The sequence below is a fragment of the Kwoniella dejecticola genome, chromosome 3 (assembly GCF_000512565.2).
Source record: "Kwoniella dejecticola CBS 10117 chromosome 3, complete sequence".
NCBI lineage: Eukaryota > Fungi > Basidiomycota > Tremellomycetes > Tremellales > Cryptococcaceae > Kwoniella > Kwoniella dejecticola.
In genome coordinates this window covers 2,353,947-2,371,757 of record NC_089303.1, presented here as the reverse complement: position 1 = coordinate 2,371,757, position 17,811 = coordinate 2,353,947, and the positions used below count along the sequence as shown (strand labels likewise).

The 17,811-nt window shown below is 48.3% G+C and overlaps 7 protein-coding genes across 7 annotated transcripts; 3 read left to right on the top strand and 4 right to left on the bottom strand.

The window, feature by feature from the left end:
• Positions 1-819: 819 nt before the first annotated feature.
• Positions 820-1,581, top strand: I303_103244 (uncharacterized protein; the record flags this gene model as incomplete). Its single annotated transcript, XM_018406590.1, has 4 exons — positions 820-915; positions 1,012-1,268; positions 1,352-1,505; positions 1,561-1,581. The coding sequence occupies 4 exons, from the start codon at positions 820-822 to the stop codon at positions 1,579-1,581; spliced, it is 528 nt and encodes a 175-aa protein (XP_018265084.1).
• Positions 1,582-1,887: 306 nt separating this feature from the next.
• On the bottom strand, positions 1,888-3,424 carry I303_103243 (uncharacterized protein; the record flags this gene model as incomplete). Its single annotated transcript, XM_065968724.1, has 6 exons — positions 1,888-2,109; positions 2,172-2,641; positions 2,712-2,762; positions 2,831-3,089; positions 3,174-3,256; positions 3,316-3,424. The coding sequence occupies 6 exons, from the start codon at positions 3,422-3,424 to the stop codon at positions 1,888-1,890; spliced, it is 1,194 nt and encodes a 397-aa protein (XP_065824796.1).
• Positions 3,425-4,361: 937 nt separating this feature from the next.
• Positions 4,362-6,677, top strand: I303_103242 (uncharacterized protein; the record flags this gene model as incomplete). Its single annotated transcript, XM_018406588.1, has 9 exons — positions 4,362-4,593; positions 4,693-4,911; positions 4,989-5,400; positions 5,481-5,620; positions 5,691-5,802; positions 5,883-5,995; positions 6,058-6,174; positions 6,312-6,508; positions 6,576-6,677. 9 exons carry the CDS (start codon positions 4,362-4,364, stop codon positions 6,675-6,677), a joined length of 1,644 nt encoding a protein of 547 aa, XP_018265082.1.
• A 306-nt stretch (positions 6,678-6,983) lies between these two features.
• I303_103241 (uncharacterized protein) lies at positions 6,984-9,233 on the bottom strand (the record flags this gene model as incomplete). The annotated part of the gene is made up of 13 exons (XM_018406587.1): positions 6,984-7,058; positions 7,116-7,243; positions 7,301-7,384; positions 7,443-7,530; positions 7,605-7,805; positions 7,869-7,934; positions 8,000-8,310; positions 8,369-8,427; positions 8,488-8,597; positions 8,657-8,673; positions 8,735-8,848; positions 8,903-9,047; positions 9,120-9,233. The coding sequence occupies 13 exons, from the start codon at positions 9,231-9,233 to the stop codon at positions 6,984-6,986; spliced, it is 1,512 nt and encodes a 503-aa protein (XP_018265081.1).
• Positions 9,234-9,549: 316 nt separating this feature from the next.
• Positions 9,550-12,655, top strand: I303_103240 (uncharacterized protein; the record flags this gene model as incomplete). The annotated part of the gene is made up of 12 exons (XM_065968723.1): positions 9,550-9,681; positions 9,768-9,846; positions 9,913-10,358; positions 10,434-10,710; positions 10,786-10,920; positions 11,014-11,352; positions 11,424-11,539; positions 11,600-11,628; positions 11,693-11,771; positions 11,835-11,960; positions 12,051-12,233; positions 12,341-12,655. The coding sequence occupies 12 exons, from the start codon at positions 9,550-9,552 to the stop codon at positions 12,653-12,655; spliced, it is 2,256 nt and encodes a 751-aa protein (XP_065824795.1).
• A 306-nt stretch (positions 12,656-12,961) lies between these two features.
• I303_103239 (uncharacterized protein) lies at positions 12,962-15,743 on the bottom strand (the record flags this gene model as incomplete). Its single annotated transcript, XM_018406585.1, has 4 exons — positions 12,962-14,318; positions 14,433-14,510; positions 14,629-15,394; positions 15,503-15,743. 4 exons carry the CDS (start codon positions 15,741-15,743, stop codon positions 12,962-12,964), a joined length of 2,442 nt encoding a protein of 813 aa, XP_018265079.1.
• Positions 15,744-16,508: 765 nt separating this feature from the next.
• Positions 16,509-17,418, bottom strand: I303_103238 (uncharacterized protein; the record flags this gene model as incomplete). The annotated part of the gene is made up of 3 exons (XM_018406584.1): positions 16,509-17,105; positions 17,226-17,284; positions 17,361-17,418. 3 exons carry the CDS (start codon positions 17,416-17,418, stop codon positions 16,509-16,511), a joined length of 714 nt encoding a protein of 237 aa, XP_018265078.1.
• Between the last annotated feature and the right edge of the window lie 393 nt (positions 17,419-17,811).

Below are 17,811 nucleotides of genomic sequence, written 5' to 3'. Positions count from 1 at the left end.
GGGGATTCAATGCTATACTGCGATGAAACATCGACTCACGCTGATATCGTCATACCCATCAGAATCAGATATCACCATCAAATCAAGCATAAATCCGGATTGGCTGGGCGGTTGAGCATGCGATAGATCAGATAAAATCTCGCAGCACGCTGATGCAGCCCACGAGCCCTGACCTATCTTCGGTCTGCCGGTTCGTGGGAATCTTCGGAATGAGGACTAATCTTAGAACACCAAAGGACGCTAAGGATAGTTTGATCGTATCATTCCGCTATCAGTCCCTTTGATCTAAAACCTGAACAGCATGACACATCTCGGTTAGCCGAAGGTGGGAAAGGTATGTCACTTTGTCTTCTTCTACTCGTTGGAGGTGAAAATAGATGTCTACGTCTTCTCTGATCATGCGAGGGTCAAAGGTACCTGGCGATGAGTGACACGAACAGCCCATCGAGCCGAAGCTAGTAGCTACTGTCCGCATGACTTCCCCGAGGGTACTCGGCGATCTCGCCTTCTGATGGACTTTCGCTGCTATGAATAGCCTGATTCTGATGTGTGCTGAACAGCATGACCTCATATGAGTACTCAAGGGCGATGATTGATGAAGCTAGCGGTCCATCAAGTCGTTGAGAGCCCGCTTGACCGACGAACCTCTGACCAGGATGACGTGGAGGGACTACTATCAAAGAGAGTCTGAAAGGTATATAAACCCTCAGAACTGGCATCGTCAAGTCAGATATCCCAACAACATCTCAACTCATTCCAAGTTTTAAACACTTCGATCAAATAAACATATTTATTCAAGTTCAAACTTATCTCTTCAACATGTTCACCAAAACACTCTTCGCTCTTGCTGGCGCCGTCGCCGTCGCTAACGCTGCCGCTACCCCTGCCAAGAGAGCTGAAACTCACAATGTCAACGTGAGTCTTAAAATTCACTCTTTGCTCTTGTCCAATTTTCCGTGTGCATTGACCAGTTCGGACTACCTCAGCTGATCCTCTGACGTGTGATCCCAGCTCGTCAACAACTGTGGAAGCGGTAATGCTGTCTTCCTTTACCAAGGCGACTCTACCCCTCAAGGTTCCGGCACTTTCAATGGACCCGTCAATGGAGGTATCGCATGGGTTGATGGGTTCTCCGGAGCCAACTGTCAATCCTCTGGCGTCAACTGCGGTGTCGTCGAATTCACCTTGACCAACGACCAAGGTGGAGGCCAACAGAACGCCGCTGACTACTCGCTCCTTGATGGACCCGGTCTTGGAAATCACAAGTAGTAAGCATTGATCCAATCACACTATCATCGCGTGTTCCGTTCTGTTCCAAGGGTACATCCTGACTGCTTTATCTGTCATGTAGCACCTACCAGATGGACTTTGCTTTCACTGGAAGCTGCACCAAGGGTCCTGGAGGACCTTGTACCGGCAACTCGGCGGAACAGTGCCCTGGCGCATACCTCGGATCTTCCACTGAGGGCGGTGCTCCTACCCAGTGCCTCGCCGATAACACCGGTGTAAGTGAAGGTTTTTATTTCCTTCTTCAAGTTCATATGCTGATATTCATGACAGATCACCATCACCTTCTGTTAAGTGGTCACCGTCGGAAAACAGGAACAAGCTTTAAGATGAGCTGAGCTAGAGCTAAAGCCGTTTCCTTTTCCTTCAGTCGCTTGATTCGAGCTTATATACTGTATCCATAAGAAACACGAGTACCAGGGATAACGAAAGAAGAAACTAGGCGTATGATTGACATGTATCGAATGTGTGCATATCACATGAGCCTGCAGGTTAAGAACAGTCGTGCCGAACTTGCAAGGTCAGGCAGAGCAACCAGATTTGATAATCGCCTTGGAAAATTGAGATTGGATGCATAATTGAATCTTGCCATGGAAGAGTCTATTGGGTGGTCAGTCTTTCCCATTCTACCAACGCAGCCATAGCCAACGCTTGACCGTACGGCATGGGCGTGATAGGTATGTCCTTGTAAAATTGCAAATCGAGTCCTACACCAGTACCATAAGATACGTTTCCTACTTCCCCCGAATCGTCGATCTGCTCGACCACGCCTTGCAGCGCTCTGTCGGCTGTCAGTCTGTACTGATCGCCAGAGATCAGTCCCTACGGCAGATGCTAGAATATCAGTACTTGTTGGCTGCAAATAACTGATGAACAGTACTGACAAGTCTCAACGACATGTATATTCCAGCAGCGAACCCGGCCGAAGCGCTAGTCTCCACGTAAGTCTCCTTATCGACCAAAAGGGTGCGCCATAGGCCCATCTGGGGATCTTGAAGGGGGATCAAAGCATCGATTTGTCTTTTCAGCACAGAAATCAAGGTCAATCGGACAGGATCATCCTTCTCTAATTTATCTTGCAGGATTTCCAGCAGCATTGGAATAGCCAATGTGATCCACGAATTGCCCCTGGCCCATAACGCCGCAGAAAAATGGTGCCCATACGAAGCAACATTTGGATTTTTGGAAAATTGTGTAGGTTTGCCATCCGGCGTGAAACACCACCCGTGATACCACAGCCCAGTGACTGGATCCATCAGATACCGGATGTGCAGGAGGAACTGGTATATCGATTCTTTGATATATTGCGGTCGGTCCAAGACAACTCCGATTTTAGCCAAAGGAATCACGGTCACTGATATATACATGAGCTTTAATCGTTTTTTGAACTGATTGGGAAGTTGAGACGTAGTAATGACATGCACTCATCAACGTGTCGTCCCACAGATTGTTGTAGTGTACACTTCGATAGTTCACTGCAAATTTGGGTAATTGCACGACAATGAGCGAAATAGAAAATTGGATGAACTAGAAGCAGACTGACTATGCTGGAAACCTCGTTCTTCCGTTCTGGGGAGGTCCGTCATTATCCATTCGGCCCATTCGTCCACCCATGCACTCCATCTGGGATCATTCGTCTTTCCATCTTGCATCAAGCAGATCAACGAGTAGAAAGGGGCCATCGTGTTGATGTTTTTCGGACAACCTTTACCGTCCGTCGCCTTGTATTGGTATTCAAACCAATCAAGTACGGTTTTCACTGAGTACTTAGCAGCTTCTGAATCAGGCCTCAGCTTGGAATGCTAACCATTGCCGAATAAAAGCTTTGTCAGCTTCTAAGATACAGTAATACTCAGAGTTTGAGGAGGTGCACGTTCTGCACTCACGTGTGTGAGGAAAGTATGGGCAACTCCGTGAGTCCACTCCCATCCGTCCCAAGTCTTTGTATTGACCGCAAACCCATTGGGTACTATTTCCAATGCACTCAGCTGATAACTTTTGGCATGATGGTACGCCCTCGGTACTCACGGTGTAACAGGAACTTCCCCTCTTCATCCTTGATGTTAACAAGACCATCCGTGAGCACCCGAATCAGCTGTTCAGCCTTTTCCGTGGTAAGAGTCAACTGGCTCGACATATTTGCTTTCCTTCTATTGCTCTACGAGTATGATGATGGAGAAGTCGATCACTATTGAGAATTCCATTTCTGTAGAGGTGACCCTCACTTGTTGATGGACTTGATTCTCCTTTGCGTCTCAACGAGCTTTCGAGCCGGATTAACGATCCCGAAGATGTATTGGTCTTAGAACAACGGTCCATCTTTGCACCCCTTGGACTGATCATCATACCGATCTCAGGACGATAACCTTCATTTCCTTGATCCCAAGCGGCCAGTATACCGAGAAATGACAAGGACAACTATGGAGGAGCTCATCGATCGGGCGATCTTCAAACCGTCATTCCTACGATATCGCTCCTTCCGAAGAGGTCCAAGACGGTCCGTAGCGGTCCGTGTGAGTAATTGCAACAATCAGATCTAAATTGAAGCAAAACGGTCTAATAGACGCTGACTATTCGAGATATAACGTCCATCAATGAGGCAAATAAGGTAGAAAGTGCAAATTAGCTTTCTCGCACGAGTTACGGACGAGTTTAACGCACTAAGGGGCGCGAAATGCAACAACCGAAAGGTGGCCGAAATTTGCACTTTTCAGGTGCCACTTCGTCCAATTGCCCTGACGGTGAATCAATCACACACAATACACATGCAGAGAGAGGAAAAGTTCCATCCCTGTGAGATTGGGGTTCTTGGAGACGCCGTGGAGCAAGGTCATATGATGCGTGGAGTGAAAAAGGAGATCTACGGGGCATCTTTGGAGCGAAAGAATATATACGGGAAACTTTACACTTGTGAATGCTACGCCAAGGCCGTGCTGAGGCAAGAAGGATCAAATTTGCTCTATACGCTGGAGAGCTTACAAGTATAAATTGTCGATTTCAGACCTGAAGAAGTTTCAGCATCCCCATTTTGCAAAGTGGATCAACTTTGACTAGTCCAGCGATTCACCAGCAACATGACTACCAACACTACCCACCACATCGCCATCGAGCGAGTCACGTCCCTTCAGGAGGACGAGAAGGCGCCCGAGATCGAACACGCCGAAGAGGTCCATCAGTCCGACGCCAAAGGCAGGAACAAGAAGTACGAAGATGATGCCGCTGATATCCTCCGTCAAGTGGGTGACCTTGAGTATACGGTCGACGAGGATAAGCGAGTCTTGCGCAAGATCGATCGCTGGGTTTTGAGTGAGTAGAGACTCAATTCGAATTTTTTTTACGTCCTTTGACACGCTGCGGATTGATGCCAGTGATAACGAACCCTGACTATGCGACTTTTCTCAATAGTCCCGATGTTCTTCACGTATACCCTTGTCCACCTCGACAAAAACGCGCTTTCATACGGAGCTGTATTCGATCTCCAGAAGGAGACTCATCTAGTTGGAAATCAGTATTCCTGGTTATCGAGTTTACTGTACCTTGTTCAACTTGTTATTCAGCCCCTTGCGGCCCTTGCTCTGGTCCGACTCCCACTGGCAAAATGGGTAGCAGGCAATGTGTTTGGATGTAAGTCATCGTCACCTGCATGAGTATCAGCATCGATGGGGGATCATCGCTGAGCTCGTGGCACGTTTGTGTGACAGGGGGAGTATCGGTAGCTTGTATGGCCGCTGCTAAAGACTTCAAAACCCTCATGGTCTGTCGAGCACTTGTTGGAGCATTCGAAGCGCCAATCTCACCGACTTTCATGGCTGTCTCGCAACTGTGGTGGAGACGAAGAGAACAGACTTACCGAAATACGTTCTGGCTCTTGTCCTCTGGTTTCGCCTCGCTCATTGGACCCCTCACGGCTTTCGGAGTTGGACATATTCACACAGAAAACCTCAGACCATACCAAAGCATCTTCATCTTCCTTGGGTGCATCACGGTGGTCATTGCGCCGATCATTCTCTGGGCTATGCCCGACGATATCAAGTCAGCGAGGTTCTTAGATCTCCGGGAGAAGGCTATTGCCGTCGAGCGACTTAGAGCGAACAACACTGGTACCAAAACCTCGTGAGTTCCCGCCACACCTGATCTGCGCTCCTATACCTGTGAAGAGCTAGAGAGCTGATCTGATTCATGTGATGGCCCAGACACTGGGAATGGTATCAATGTCGAGAAGCTTTCATGGATCCCAAAACCTTCCTCTTTGGCTTCATGCTTCTGATCACGGCGATTCCTTCTTCGGGTATCAGTTCATTCGGTGGACTGATCACCAAAGGTTTTGGTTTCAGTGAGTAACGCTTTGATCGAGCACAAAGAGGGTCAGAGCCTGAGACTGACGCACTTGGATGTGCATTCAGCTTCCTTCCAAGCTATCCTTTTCCAGATCCCCATGGCTGCGTTGATGGTCATCTTGACCACTGCCGGAACTTTCACCATCAACAAGATCCGACTTCGTTTCCCTGTCATTGCGTGAGTGACATGATCCGAAGCATCGATCACGCCTTCTTCAATATTGGGTCGCTGATTCCTTTGAATTGGCGGACATATAGCGTGATCATTCTGGCTCCCATCAGCGGTGCCGTTGCCCTAATCTACGTCGATAGGAAGAAGACAGGAGCCTTACTCGGTGCTTACTACCTTGTCACCATCTATAACTGTATCCGTAAGCATCGTTTGCCCCGTGATGGTAGAGCCTCACACAGCTAAATCTCTGCTTTTCTTCAGAACCATTGCTTTATTCTTGGGCCAACTCGAACGCCGCTGGGACTACGAAGCAACGAACGATCGGTGGAGTCCTCTTCGTTTGTCAATGTGCAGGAAACGTCATTGGTCCTCAAGTGTGTAAGTGGAAAACCGTCTCTCATCTCTCGTCGGTCATCTGACTTCAACATCAGCCTCTCATCTAAGATTACTCTCAAGCAAGCAATACGTAGATTGACTATAGCTGATATGTGTCCTTTATACACCTATGCCTTCAGACTTCCAAAGAGAAGCCCCTATCTATCACACAGGTCTATACGTCGACATCGCCTGTTGGTCCCTCTTATGTTTCTTGTGTCTATTCATGGGATTCTACTTGAAGATGCTGAACCGAAGACAATCTAAGAAAAGAGAAGAAAGAGGTGGTCTGGCCAATGTAATGGATACGTCAATCATGACTCTTGAAGAGGCTGATGTAAGTTACCCAGAATTCTTCCTGACAATAGAAATCGAGGTACTGATTTGGCGTCCTTGTGATGTAGGAATATAACAAGAGACTTGCGTCTGAAGGTATTCAAGTCAACCAGAATGCTTTTGCCGATTTGACGGATTTCGAGAATCCAGATTTCCAATACGTCTTGTAAAACCTGGATTACACTTCAGCTACAGTCACTTCGCAGCAAGGCTGAGTAGTAAGGAGATTTAGGTCGAGGTTTTTGAGTAGTTAAGAGAGGAGCTGCTGGTCTGTGGCGTGCCTCGATGTCGATGTCAGTGTCAGTCGGAGTAGACAATGTATGGTTCTCGCAATGACTTCTGAACGATGTTTGATTTGATATTGTGCTACATATATTGACTTATGCAATGTTCTATGTGTTACTGTGAACAACGCACCCTCCGGCCGCGACCGGCCGCGACCATTCAGCGATGCTTCACGATCTGTCCCTGAGTGCCTAGTCCGTAGGCTTGAATTTCCTTTTCGCGAAAATCAATGGCGCTATCAACAGCGCACCAGCACCGCATAGCCCCTGAGTTCAACGTGTGTTAGCTGCAGCCACATCCGATGGGGTCCGAGGAAAACTCACTCCGGCAGTCAAGAATAGCATTTGCGGTTTGCCGACTTCCACAAATGCAGCGTATAGGGACCCAAGTAAGGGCGGAGAAGCGAGCTTGGCAGCGCTGAATACCATGTCCAGAGCGGCTAAGGCTTCACCTGGAATCGCAATGCCAGGTTAGCTACATATGAATATGAGTTAACAGACCGACTCACTGGAATGTTCTGGCGGCGCATAAGAGACGAAGACAGCTTTGAAAGTGGGATTGTCCCCTGCACCAAATGCCATGATCGCGAAGGCTGTCGGGAAGGGCGTCAGCTTAATCAACTCTTGTTCAAAGAATAAACACCAACTCACCAGCCAGTACTTGTTGGTATGATAGACTAAGTGAAACAAACCCAAGAGCTACCGCATCGATGATGACCGAGAAGAATGCCAAGACGACCTACAAGCGAGTATGAGCCAAAAGATCAACAACCATGCCATGACAAGCCAGAATAGCTGATTCAGATTACTCACATCGAAATAATTGGCATCATCCTGCCGAGCTGATGTATCCCTGCGGACCAGTGGCTGTCGCTCGCCATCCGCTTGTTTCCTCTTTTCTTTCCATAAAACATATCGATTGTACCCGGCTCGACCAAATCTGAGGATGAACGGGAATAGTACGATGAGGTAGGCGAAACGAGAGAAGGTAAGGAAAGCTAGCATCCATGCGTTCTGTCGACGAAGGAGTGAGCTGGACGTTACATTGCCCTACCCAAAGATTTGAGAGACACTCACATTTTCAGGATTGAAATTGAATTTATCACTCAAGAACAGTAATGAAGCAGTAGCGATAAAGACAGTCTACGTCATTTACAGTCAGCCAAGGAAACCAGATCAGACACTGGAAAATTGGATAGGCGACTCACGCCAGACGTTGTCATGAACAGACTCAAGGCCACGACGAACAGCTCCCAATGCAATTTCCCCTTATGCCTATGTGGCCAGATCAACTTGAGCGGTTTGACCGGCGCCTCTAGGTTCTCCGTTATCTCAGCTAATACTCCTCCGCCCTCTTCAGATCCTTCATCTTCTGAGCTTGCTTCGCTCTCGGTTGGGAATTGCCTTGTTTCTGCGATGAAGAAGAATGACCACAGAGAAGCCCCAACTTGAGCCCCTAGTGCGATGAAGTATGGGACAGCGATATTGGAAACGTATCGCGATACAATGGCAGATATTACTGTGCGATGTAATCAGCAGTTCGTATGTGTGCGTGTCAACAGCCGGTGAGGGCTCACTGTATGCGGTACCGGGGCCAAGAAGTGCTGTAGCTTCCATCCGCGAGTAGAACCGCGTCCTGTGACATGGATTCAGCTTTCGCGTAGCAGACTCTGTAGGCTATTTATTTTGCACTCACCTCGCTTCATCTGTGGCAACGTCCGCTACACAGAGTGATGGCAAGAACACAGCCTTTGTACTTGCTGATACGAAGATACCCGTTAGGATAAGCAAAATCCAAGCGAGAGTCTAGTCGGTACACCTTAGTCAGCCTGGCCCGGAAGGACATTGACGCGGAGTGAGCTTACGGTGTTCTTGATATAGTCTAGATGTCGCTGATTGCATCAGCCTTTTATTTACGTATGAAGGTCCGGGAAGAAGCTCACATGACAGAAGAATGGACCCCGTTGATATTGTCGCGATTAATGGTCCGATTATCAATAATGGCCTTCTGCCATATTTATCCGAAAGACTTTGCACATATGGCGATGAAATGAACGCTGATGTTGATTCAGCTTAGTGAACACTTTCGTCTCCGAGTGGTGATGACTTACAGAATATCCCATCTAGTGTTGCTAAAGCAGCCAGGACACTGCCCGCCAAGGCCTGGACATCTCTATTTGCACATCGCTCGTCTGACGGGTCAGGTATACTGTCAGTCCCTCGTTGGATCCAGTAGTATCGACACATGACATATTTCTGCACATGCGATTCACCATCGGGCATTAGCTTGTTGCCAAGACTGATGAGAGCGAGAATGATCAGGCTTACCACAACAAATAGATTGGAAGCCGCTACTACCGATGGACCGATCGTACATAAGAAAACGTATGGTAGCAGCCGGTCCACCGAGTATGAGGCGTCCTTCTTCGTTTGAGCTGGCATGGTTAAGAGCTCCAAGGCAGATCGGTCCGCGTGAACAGGTTCTCGATGACGGATTTCGCAGGCCAGATGCAAAAATGGGAGACAGAGTAATGGTCAAATGGTTGATAATTGATAATAGCATGCGATCACAAATAAACCGAGAAACAGCGCTGACATCATACAACTTGTATGTTACGTAAGAGATTGACCACCCGCTCGGACGGGATTCGGCGGTGAAAGGCTGAATGATGGTGGACACGTACCTGATGATGTTGCAGGCTTATGAATACCTTGAGAATCACTCGGCCAGCTGCTACCTTGCGCTCTGAGGGTAATCATGTCGGTTCATGACGCCACTTACAATGCTCTCAAGGAGATGGGGATTGACCCCGTCATAGCGAGAGAAGCAGCTTCGAGGTATCACAGCGTCGAACCAGCTGTCAACTGGTGTTTCAGTGATGGTGCAACCGTGAGCTTTATTGGCTATTTTATTCGAACAACATGCAAATACTCCCCAACAAAGAGGAGGAAAAGCTGACAGCTCACCGTGATCAGTGGACCCCTCAACCGACTGAAGCTGCTGGACCGCCTTCATACGATTCTTGGAGACCGCAAAGAGCGCACGGTACATCAGGTAAGCTGATTCTGCGATGAGTTTTCGTCAGTACTGTTGCTTATGCTTATGAGACCTGCCATGCAGTTGAACATCGAGAGGTTGCCGATCTCGACGCTCCGTCGTCCGCCGAAGCGACTCCGTCACCTAATCCCCCTTCACCCCAATTTGCATCCAACAACCCATTCCGACAAAACCCTCACCCTCCACCTCCGCTACCGAAACGCAATATCGCTCCTGCCCCTCAGCCCACCGATACCTGGGTAGACTATGACGAGACTGACGCGAATGACGACGAAGATGAGGAACTGCGAAAGACCATAGCGATGTCCCGTGGAGAAGTCAAGGCAGATGATGGTAGACAAGAGAGAGAAAGAAGTGTAAGAGCCACTGGACCGCCTCCGCCCAGCCCTTCTGGTAATCGCACGGAGACGGATGATTTGGATGATCAGAGCGAGAATCTCAACTCGCTGTTTGGGCCGAGTAACAAAGATGATGTAGATGGGAAATTGTCTTTGGTACCGGCGAGTCAAGTCAGTGATTCAGCAACCTATCACCCATTTTGTCACCCATCTCCGGTCCAATGCTGATGATTCTTGCTCGAACAGAACAACACCTCGTCAATGTCGAAGGAGGATGAGGATATGGACCGAGCGATCCAAGAATCGCTCATGACTGCTAGTTTCCATTCCGCATCTGCTCTGAAAGATTCAAATCGACCGCAACCTACCGAGCGTCGAGAAGGTGCACCAGTCGTGCTGTACTCTGAGTCTGGTCATTCGACATACGCCGCCAACTTCTTTCAAGCGATGTATGCTGTGCCGCAACTCCGAGAAGCGGTAGCAGGCGTTCTAGCATCTAATCTTGCATCAGAGCCATCGTCAAGTGAGTCGAGCCAAATCTTAGCTGTGCGTGGTGATAGACGGAAGTGTGAGCTGACCATACATGTTCACATGACAGAAGGGAAGATCATATCGCAGATATACGAAGCGAGCGGATCCTCGACGTCAAGCTTCACAGAAGTAGATGATCAAATGAGGGAGCTTAGGAACGGCAGAGAGCCAAATCAGTTACCGCCTAACCAGCCTGGAGTGGGTGAGTTAATGTCCCAATTTGCTCATTATCGATCATCAAGCTCCAGATAAAACGCATAATGACGGCGCTGACCTGAGATTCGTGACACGTCAGATTTACACTGTTTGTTCGTGAACGAAATGACGGATCTGGTGCGATCTCAAGCCGGCACAACACCCGCGACAGGGACCGGGCAAGCATTAACCAAGCTCGATCCCCGTCTATTTCAAACTTTGGTAGACGGTGATCCTCCTCAGCGGTCTTCATTCGTCACATTCAGCCGATCCAATGCCATCTCGCCCGACATATACTCTCACCTCGCCCAGCTGCTCTGGAACACCGATTCTTCTTCGCAAAGTCTTGTTGAATTGGGCGACGTCCTGACGGTCATGCTAGAATGGTCCGCTGGAGCGAAGAGGGAAATTTGGAAATTGGACGAACGAGTCGTTCTTGGTAAGTGATCATTGTATCAATTATCCGATGTGATACCTCTGACGCGATACCCGTTGTATTGGTATCTTTAGATCGATTCATGAAATCCAACGCGACGTATGCCGCGCAGAAGAGGGCGCATCAGAGTGTGATGGCTGGTAATGCTAGGCGGACACAGGAAAAGATCGACAGATTGACTACACATGAGGTGTGCCATATCATCCACAGTCAGCTATTCGATGCGCTAGCTGACACTCTCGTTTCCTAGGGCAATGACTATCAGCGAAGCATATCCGCGTAAGTATCCAATTTGATTCAACACGGGGCAGACTGTCAAAGCTGATCGGAAACAATCGTGAAGATTGATTGAGCATCTTGATAATTCACCACCGACAAAAGACCATCTTCAAAATGAGTCCAGACAAGAGATGACAGATAAAGTGAGCTTATTCACTCACTCTGAGGCGGCGCGAACCTTAGTACTAATTTTTGCCTTTTTTCAGCTTGATCATATCCTCAAAGTGCTCCAGCAGAAGGTGTCAGACTTGAAAGCCGAATTGGAGGAGAACAGCCAAGCTGCGTCGAGCAGTCTTTTCGAGACTGATAAACCTGAATACAATCAACACGTGGTAAGTCTAAGTCTCAGTATGACCGAATTCTGCCTTACCCCTTGATCATTGCCAAACACTGCTAATCCGTTGGGACCGCTTCATTCATAGTATGTCTTACGCGGCATCCTCTTCCACGATGGTGCTCTCGTAGGCGGCAATCACCTGTATTCGTATGTATGTGGAGAAGATGGAAGGTGGTGGAAAATACAAGAACACGAGATCGAATCTGTCGAATGGGAGACGATCGGCTCGGATAAAACGGGATTATGGATGGATGGTGGAGCGTATATGGTAAGTGCTAGCATCATCTTCCTGCAACAAAAGCTTCGCCTTTTCCGTTTCCGCACAGACATTTTCTGAGTGTATTTATTGATGTCTTGGTCGTTGCTGTTGCACAGTTGGTATATTCGAGAGAAGGCCCACGACCTGCCCCGCCTTCGCCTGACTTTGCCCAGGATAGACAATCGCAAAGCCAACTGCAAAGTCAAACGCAGATCGAATCATCATCATCCAAAACCGTCCGAGAACCTCAACTTGTCCCGGAAGGCGATCTGATTGATATCAGTATGAACTCGTCAGTGACCTCTACCAGACAGGGTACGCCTGACACTCTGAACGACGTGGACATGAGGTCGACTACTACGCTAGCAGATGATCCGATTGAGGAGAAGCCAAATAGCACGAGTACGGGGAATTTAGTCGATCTGGAATGATGGCCTATCGAGAGAGTCTCACGGGATTCGTTGGTAGTAATCGATCATCAGGTGTATTGTACTGTCTCGTGAGTACACATGTGACATGTAATATCAAATCAAGTCGCACTTCATGCATCACCTTTAAAACGGGCTCTACATAACATCTTCATCGGTCATACATGCTCCCGTGAAAAACACTTAGCTATGGAGTAACGCTAATCGAGTGAAGCATTGAGGTGTGCGGATCAATGCGCGGTGAATAAATGGGGGAACAGAGGGGTTGGCCCAGTCTGATTTGCACTACACGACCAGGTTGTCATCAAGTCACGGTTGACTGACTACAGTATGATTGCTCCATGTACCCATCCCCGAGAACTCTGTATCTTTCTGCTCTTCCCGCTCTTCCCCGACTTCGCCTTCGTCTTCCCAGGAACGGGAGATTGGAGCAATCGTATCTCGATCGACTCCGACTCCAACGTCGTCATCGTTGTCATTATCGTCGGCGTAATGACCAACGGACTGCTCGTCGAAAGAACTAGAATGCGATCCCTCAGAGAGATCCTCTACACTAACTTGCCCTCTCGAAAAAGCCGAAGAAGGCAGATAGAGCCCAAAGTCAGGCGAGTGACTGCTGGGTGAACGAGAAGAATCAGGTAAAGCAGTATCGTCATCCAGATTGAACGAGCCGTACCTCACTCCTTCCTCTTGACTTGTGATTGATCTGTTGTGGCGGGACGATTCTCCGAAGCTGTAGTCGTAATCGGGTCCAACTTTGTGTGGAGGTTCCGACGAGCTATAGTCCGCTAATTCTATTACTGCGGTACTGCGATCTGATAATGAAATGACCTTCTCGCCCGCTTGATCGTGAGCTGTGGCATTATCTCGTTCTGCTTTCGTCTTCGCAAGACGTGTTGCCAAACATACTTTCTGCGTTCGCAGAATCTCTAATCGAGCTAACAACGCGGAAAGCTCCGAAGTCTTATCATCATCTTGTGGATGTGATTGTAATTGTGCTCGGTTGTCCTCTGCAGCACTGTCGCCGCCTCTGGCCTCGACTTCAAGATTCTTGACGTATTGATCTAATGGCAGAACATCGCCACGAAGTATACTCCGATGTCTGTGAGAAGATTCTTTCTGGCGCTTCGTGATGTCGTGAATACTGGCTTTACCTTCGCTCTCAGCCTTGCTCTTGCTCTTGCTACTGCTCTTGCGGTGGTGCTTGTCCGTCTTGTCATTCTTCCGCTCGGCAGCGGGTCCTGCCTGATCGATTCTGGGGGTCTTAGTGTCACTGAGTGATTCTGAGTTAGGTTTGGCAAGCGGTGACTTGCTCTTGTCCTTGGAAGTTCCATTTACCTCCGGTCCAGGCCGAGTTCGAGTTTGATCATCATCCTCTCGTTTTGAAGTCTCGGCAACAGCTTGGACGTGGAGACTATTCCCGTTGCAGGATCCAAGGTCATTTTCAGCTGTGCGCCCTCCGTGCCCATTTATAGCCGCCGCCTCGGCCTCAGCCTCAGCCCGTTTCTTAGCTTCCTTCTTCTCCTTCTTCCGCCTCTTCCTCGCATCTTCATCTTTCACCTGCTCATGGACCCTTGTTCGGAAGGGGACATTATCCATTTCTTCGGGATCGAAATAATCGAATATGTTGGAAGACTTCTTACGGATCGCTCGGTAGAATGCGGTTCTACCATAACTCATGCGTGCAGAGCGATTCAAAAGGAAATCAGCTGATACCGAGTCTACTTTTCAACAGGCAAAATGCAGGACAGAGATTTCGATAGAGTACGGAATCTCTTACATATTCTCAAGTTGAACCAAATCGACATCATCTCTCCATTTGAATTTATCCCCTGTCTTCCATTGATCGAAGGGTTTACTACAAATCCGTAAGTACAGCGTACAGCGTGCAGTGAGTGACCACCATCTCTCTGTGAGCTCGGATCCCGCTCTACGCTGGACTATGGCGAAGTCACAGAGGACTGGACTCAACTTACGTATTTTGATTCTGCCAAATCAATATACTCTCCATCAACTTGGACATACCGATTCGAAATCGTCGTTCGTGCTCCTGGTCCAAAATCCACTTGAATTCCAACAGTTTTTGGAAGTTTACTTTGCGCTGACGTTTGGTGAGTGATTTAGCGTACCATGGTAATTCCTCTAAAGGCGGTGTTGGGGGTATCCAATATGCCTGAGATCGTGCTGTCGGGGTGGCTGGTGTGGTTGACGAGGTAGACAATTTGTTGCGCGCATTTCTACTGAGACACAAACTCATTTGAGTTTCGTTTTTTTCGTCATCAATGGGCTTGGACTGGGGTGTGTTTGTGAAGGACTTTGGCGCTTGTTCAGTGGAATCCGATATATGTCCTGGAATTGACGGAACTAGACCGGCCTCCACGGGATACGGGACGTTTGCCTCGCCCTTTGATTGTCTGTGCTCTGAATCTAGCTGCGTTTCGTCTGCTGGATTAGTTTGTGGGGATAAAGGAGGAGTCAATAAACCACCTTGACCAATCAAGCTGTCTACCAGCCTGATGTCGCTTGTACATTGGGTTGAGGGGTCAGGCTGATCGACAGCAGGCGGCAGTATCTTAGCTGGTGTCCGGATTCGCAGGGGAGTGGTCCAGGACCACTCATCAGTGGATATGCGGGTTGGCGTGCCAGGTCGAGAAGGTCTAACATTTGGCAAATTCTGGGGTCTCCGATGAGCATTCAATAATGTCGGCGGGATAGCGTAGGACTGATATCTCCTTAGGTGGTCTATGGCCAATATATATGTCAAGGTAACTCGTTAGCGGCTACTGCTGATGAGTATGTTTGCTGTGTGCCTCGATGTGTGATGTGTGGGATCTGAACGAGCTCACTCACTACGCTTCTTGGGATCAGCGACGATCCTCCTCAACTCCAAATTGACCTCTTTCCACAACTTGAACCTCCTCACCCTGAAGTCGAGACGCTCGTCAATCTCAGCTGCCGGCGGCGGTAATTTGCTCCATGCTAAACTAGGTGGCCTTGGTTCTACCACTCTTCGAGGGCTCTTGAAGTTTGGGCTGAATAGTTTCTTGGAGCGTTTGGTGACTTCGTCAGGCGATAGATATTGAATGGTCATGTCTATCCCGTCGAGTCACAGATAGCCAAACAGGTCAAATGCAGTAACGGGGATTTTTTCAAGTGGTGTTCATCGGGAACAGCAGTGCAGGCTGTCACCAGCAGAGAGAGAGAGCTGGAGAGTTGCGATGGTAGATGGAAGCTAATGTGTTTGGATTATGGTTTGATTCGATTGGTGCGGATTGTCGGTAAGGCGTTGTGAGAGGCTCAATTCGGGTGAGGGTAAGGGAGGGGAAGATAATGGCGAGATTTGATGGGTGTTAGTCAAATGGCTGAATACATGACGACCTGTGGTAACGCATATGACTCAATAGTATTAGTATTGAAACACCGAACCAAGTCGGCCTCAATGCACCCCAAAGCGCCCAAACGTGGTTCAAGTAATCGTCAAAGGACGGCATCCATATAGGAGGGTCAGTATCGTCAAACATCGTCATACAGCCTGCCCTTCCTGATAAGTGCTTTGTAAGCGTATGATATAAGTATCCTTTGTAGCTTATCCAGTGAGTACCGGTGAGCCAGGATGACAGCGAAGTCGCGCAAATAGCCGTGCTTGTGGATGATTAGGCGGGGAGATTGGGTCGGCCCTCAGTTGATGACGATCAATTCAATGACAATCGAGATGGGTTTATATTCGATTCATACAGCTTACAAGCATTTCTCTTCCTCCTAATCGGGTATATCCATCGGAATGCGTTCCAACAAATCCAGCCACACACTTTGTAATCTACATCCAGTACCCTCATGGCTCTTCTCAAAGTATCGATTACGCCTTGGTCTTCTTACTCTTCTTGGCATCTTCACCTTCCCCATCCTGAGCACCCACATCCGACTTCCTCTTTCCCTTGCTTGAAGCTGGTTTCTCACTTGTCGTTGCTGCCTTGCCCTTGGATTTAGGTTTCTCAGCTGTCTCTTTCTCCTTCTCCGTCTCTGCTTTCCCCTTTGATTTAGGTTTCTCAGCAGCGGCAGATTTAGGCTTCTCACTTTTCATCTCTTCTTGTTCTTTACCCTTAGATTTCGGTTTCTCAGCGGCCTTCTTGGTGTCAGACTTAGATTTGGGTTTATCATCTTCTTTCTTCTTTTCCTTCTCGTCTGCTTTACCCTTTGACTTGGGTTTCTCAGTGGCGTCCTTCCCTTTCGATTTTGGTTTTTCTACCTTATCATCGTCCTTCTTGTCTCCCTCTGACTTCTTGTTAGCTGCACCGCCCTTAGATTTAGGTTTCTCAGCTTCCTTCGATTCCTCAGCTTCCTTCTTCCCCTTGGATTTGGGTTTAGGAGCTCCCTTGGCAGGCTCGTTCTTCGATCCAGCTTCGTTTTCGTATGAACCCCCTTCCGCTTCGTACTCTTTCGACAGTTTTGCGGCCTACGAAAGAGGAGATAGACGATCAGCATCCTTCCACGAATGGACACATCATGTATTGGTGATGTACGGGACAGGGTGGAAAATAGGAACATGAACGCATGAACAGAATTTAGGACTCACCTTCCAAGCGCTCCATTGGCCTTTACCAGATCCATCTTTATTAGTTTCGTTCTGGACCTCTATGAGCGCAGTGATCAATCAGTATGAATTGACGGGGCATTAACTTTGGCAGTCGAATGGGAAGTCTCGACTCACTCTCCTTCACCTCTTCTCGAAGTTTGGGATCGGTAGGCTTTCCTTTAGATGATGGCATTGTGTGGATCGTCGCTTGTGCTTGTGATTTGTTGTTAGTTTCCGAGGTATATGCTGGATGATAAAAATGCGGGGAATGGAAGAGAGAGAGAACGAAGAAGGCTGTCATGTATCCATATCCATATATATATAAGCATTCCCACTTGTCTCGTGATCGGATTGCCTGCCATTCGATCGGATGGGTAGTTCTAAAGAAGTAATGTTGTAAACAAACCATCGGATGATAATGATGTCATCGGTGATTACTCAGGCACGACGATCATCGCACTGTACCGTAGTTGATCGGGAAAAGTAATGTTCAGCCTCATACCGGCTCCTAACAAGCTAAATCTCAAACGATCGTAAGTAGCGAGAACCCAAGACAGACTGGCCACGTTCATTAGTGAAAGCTGCG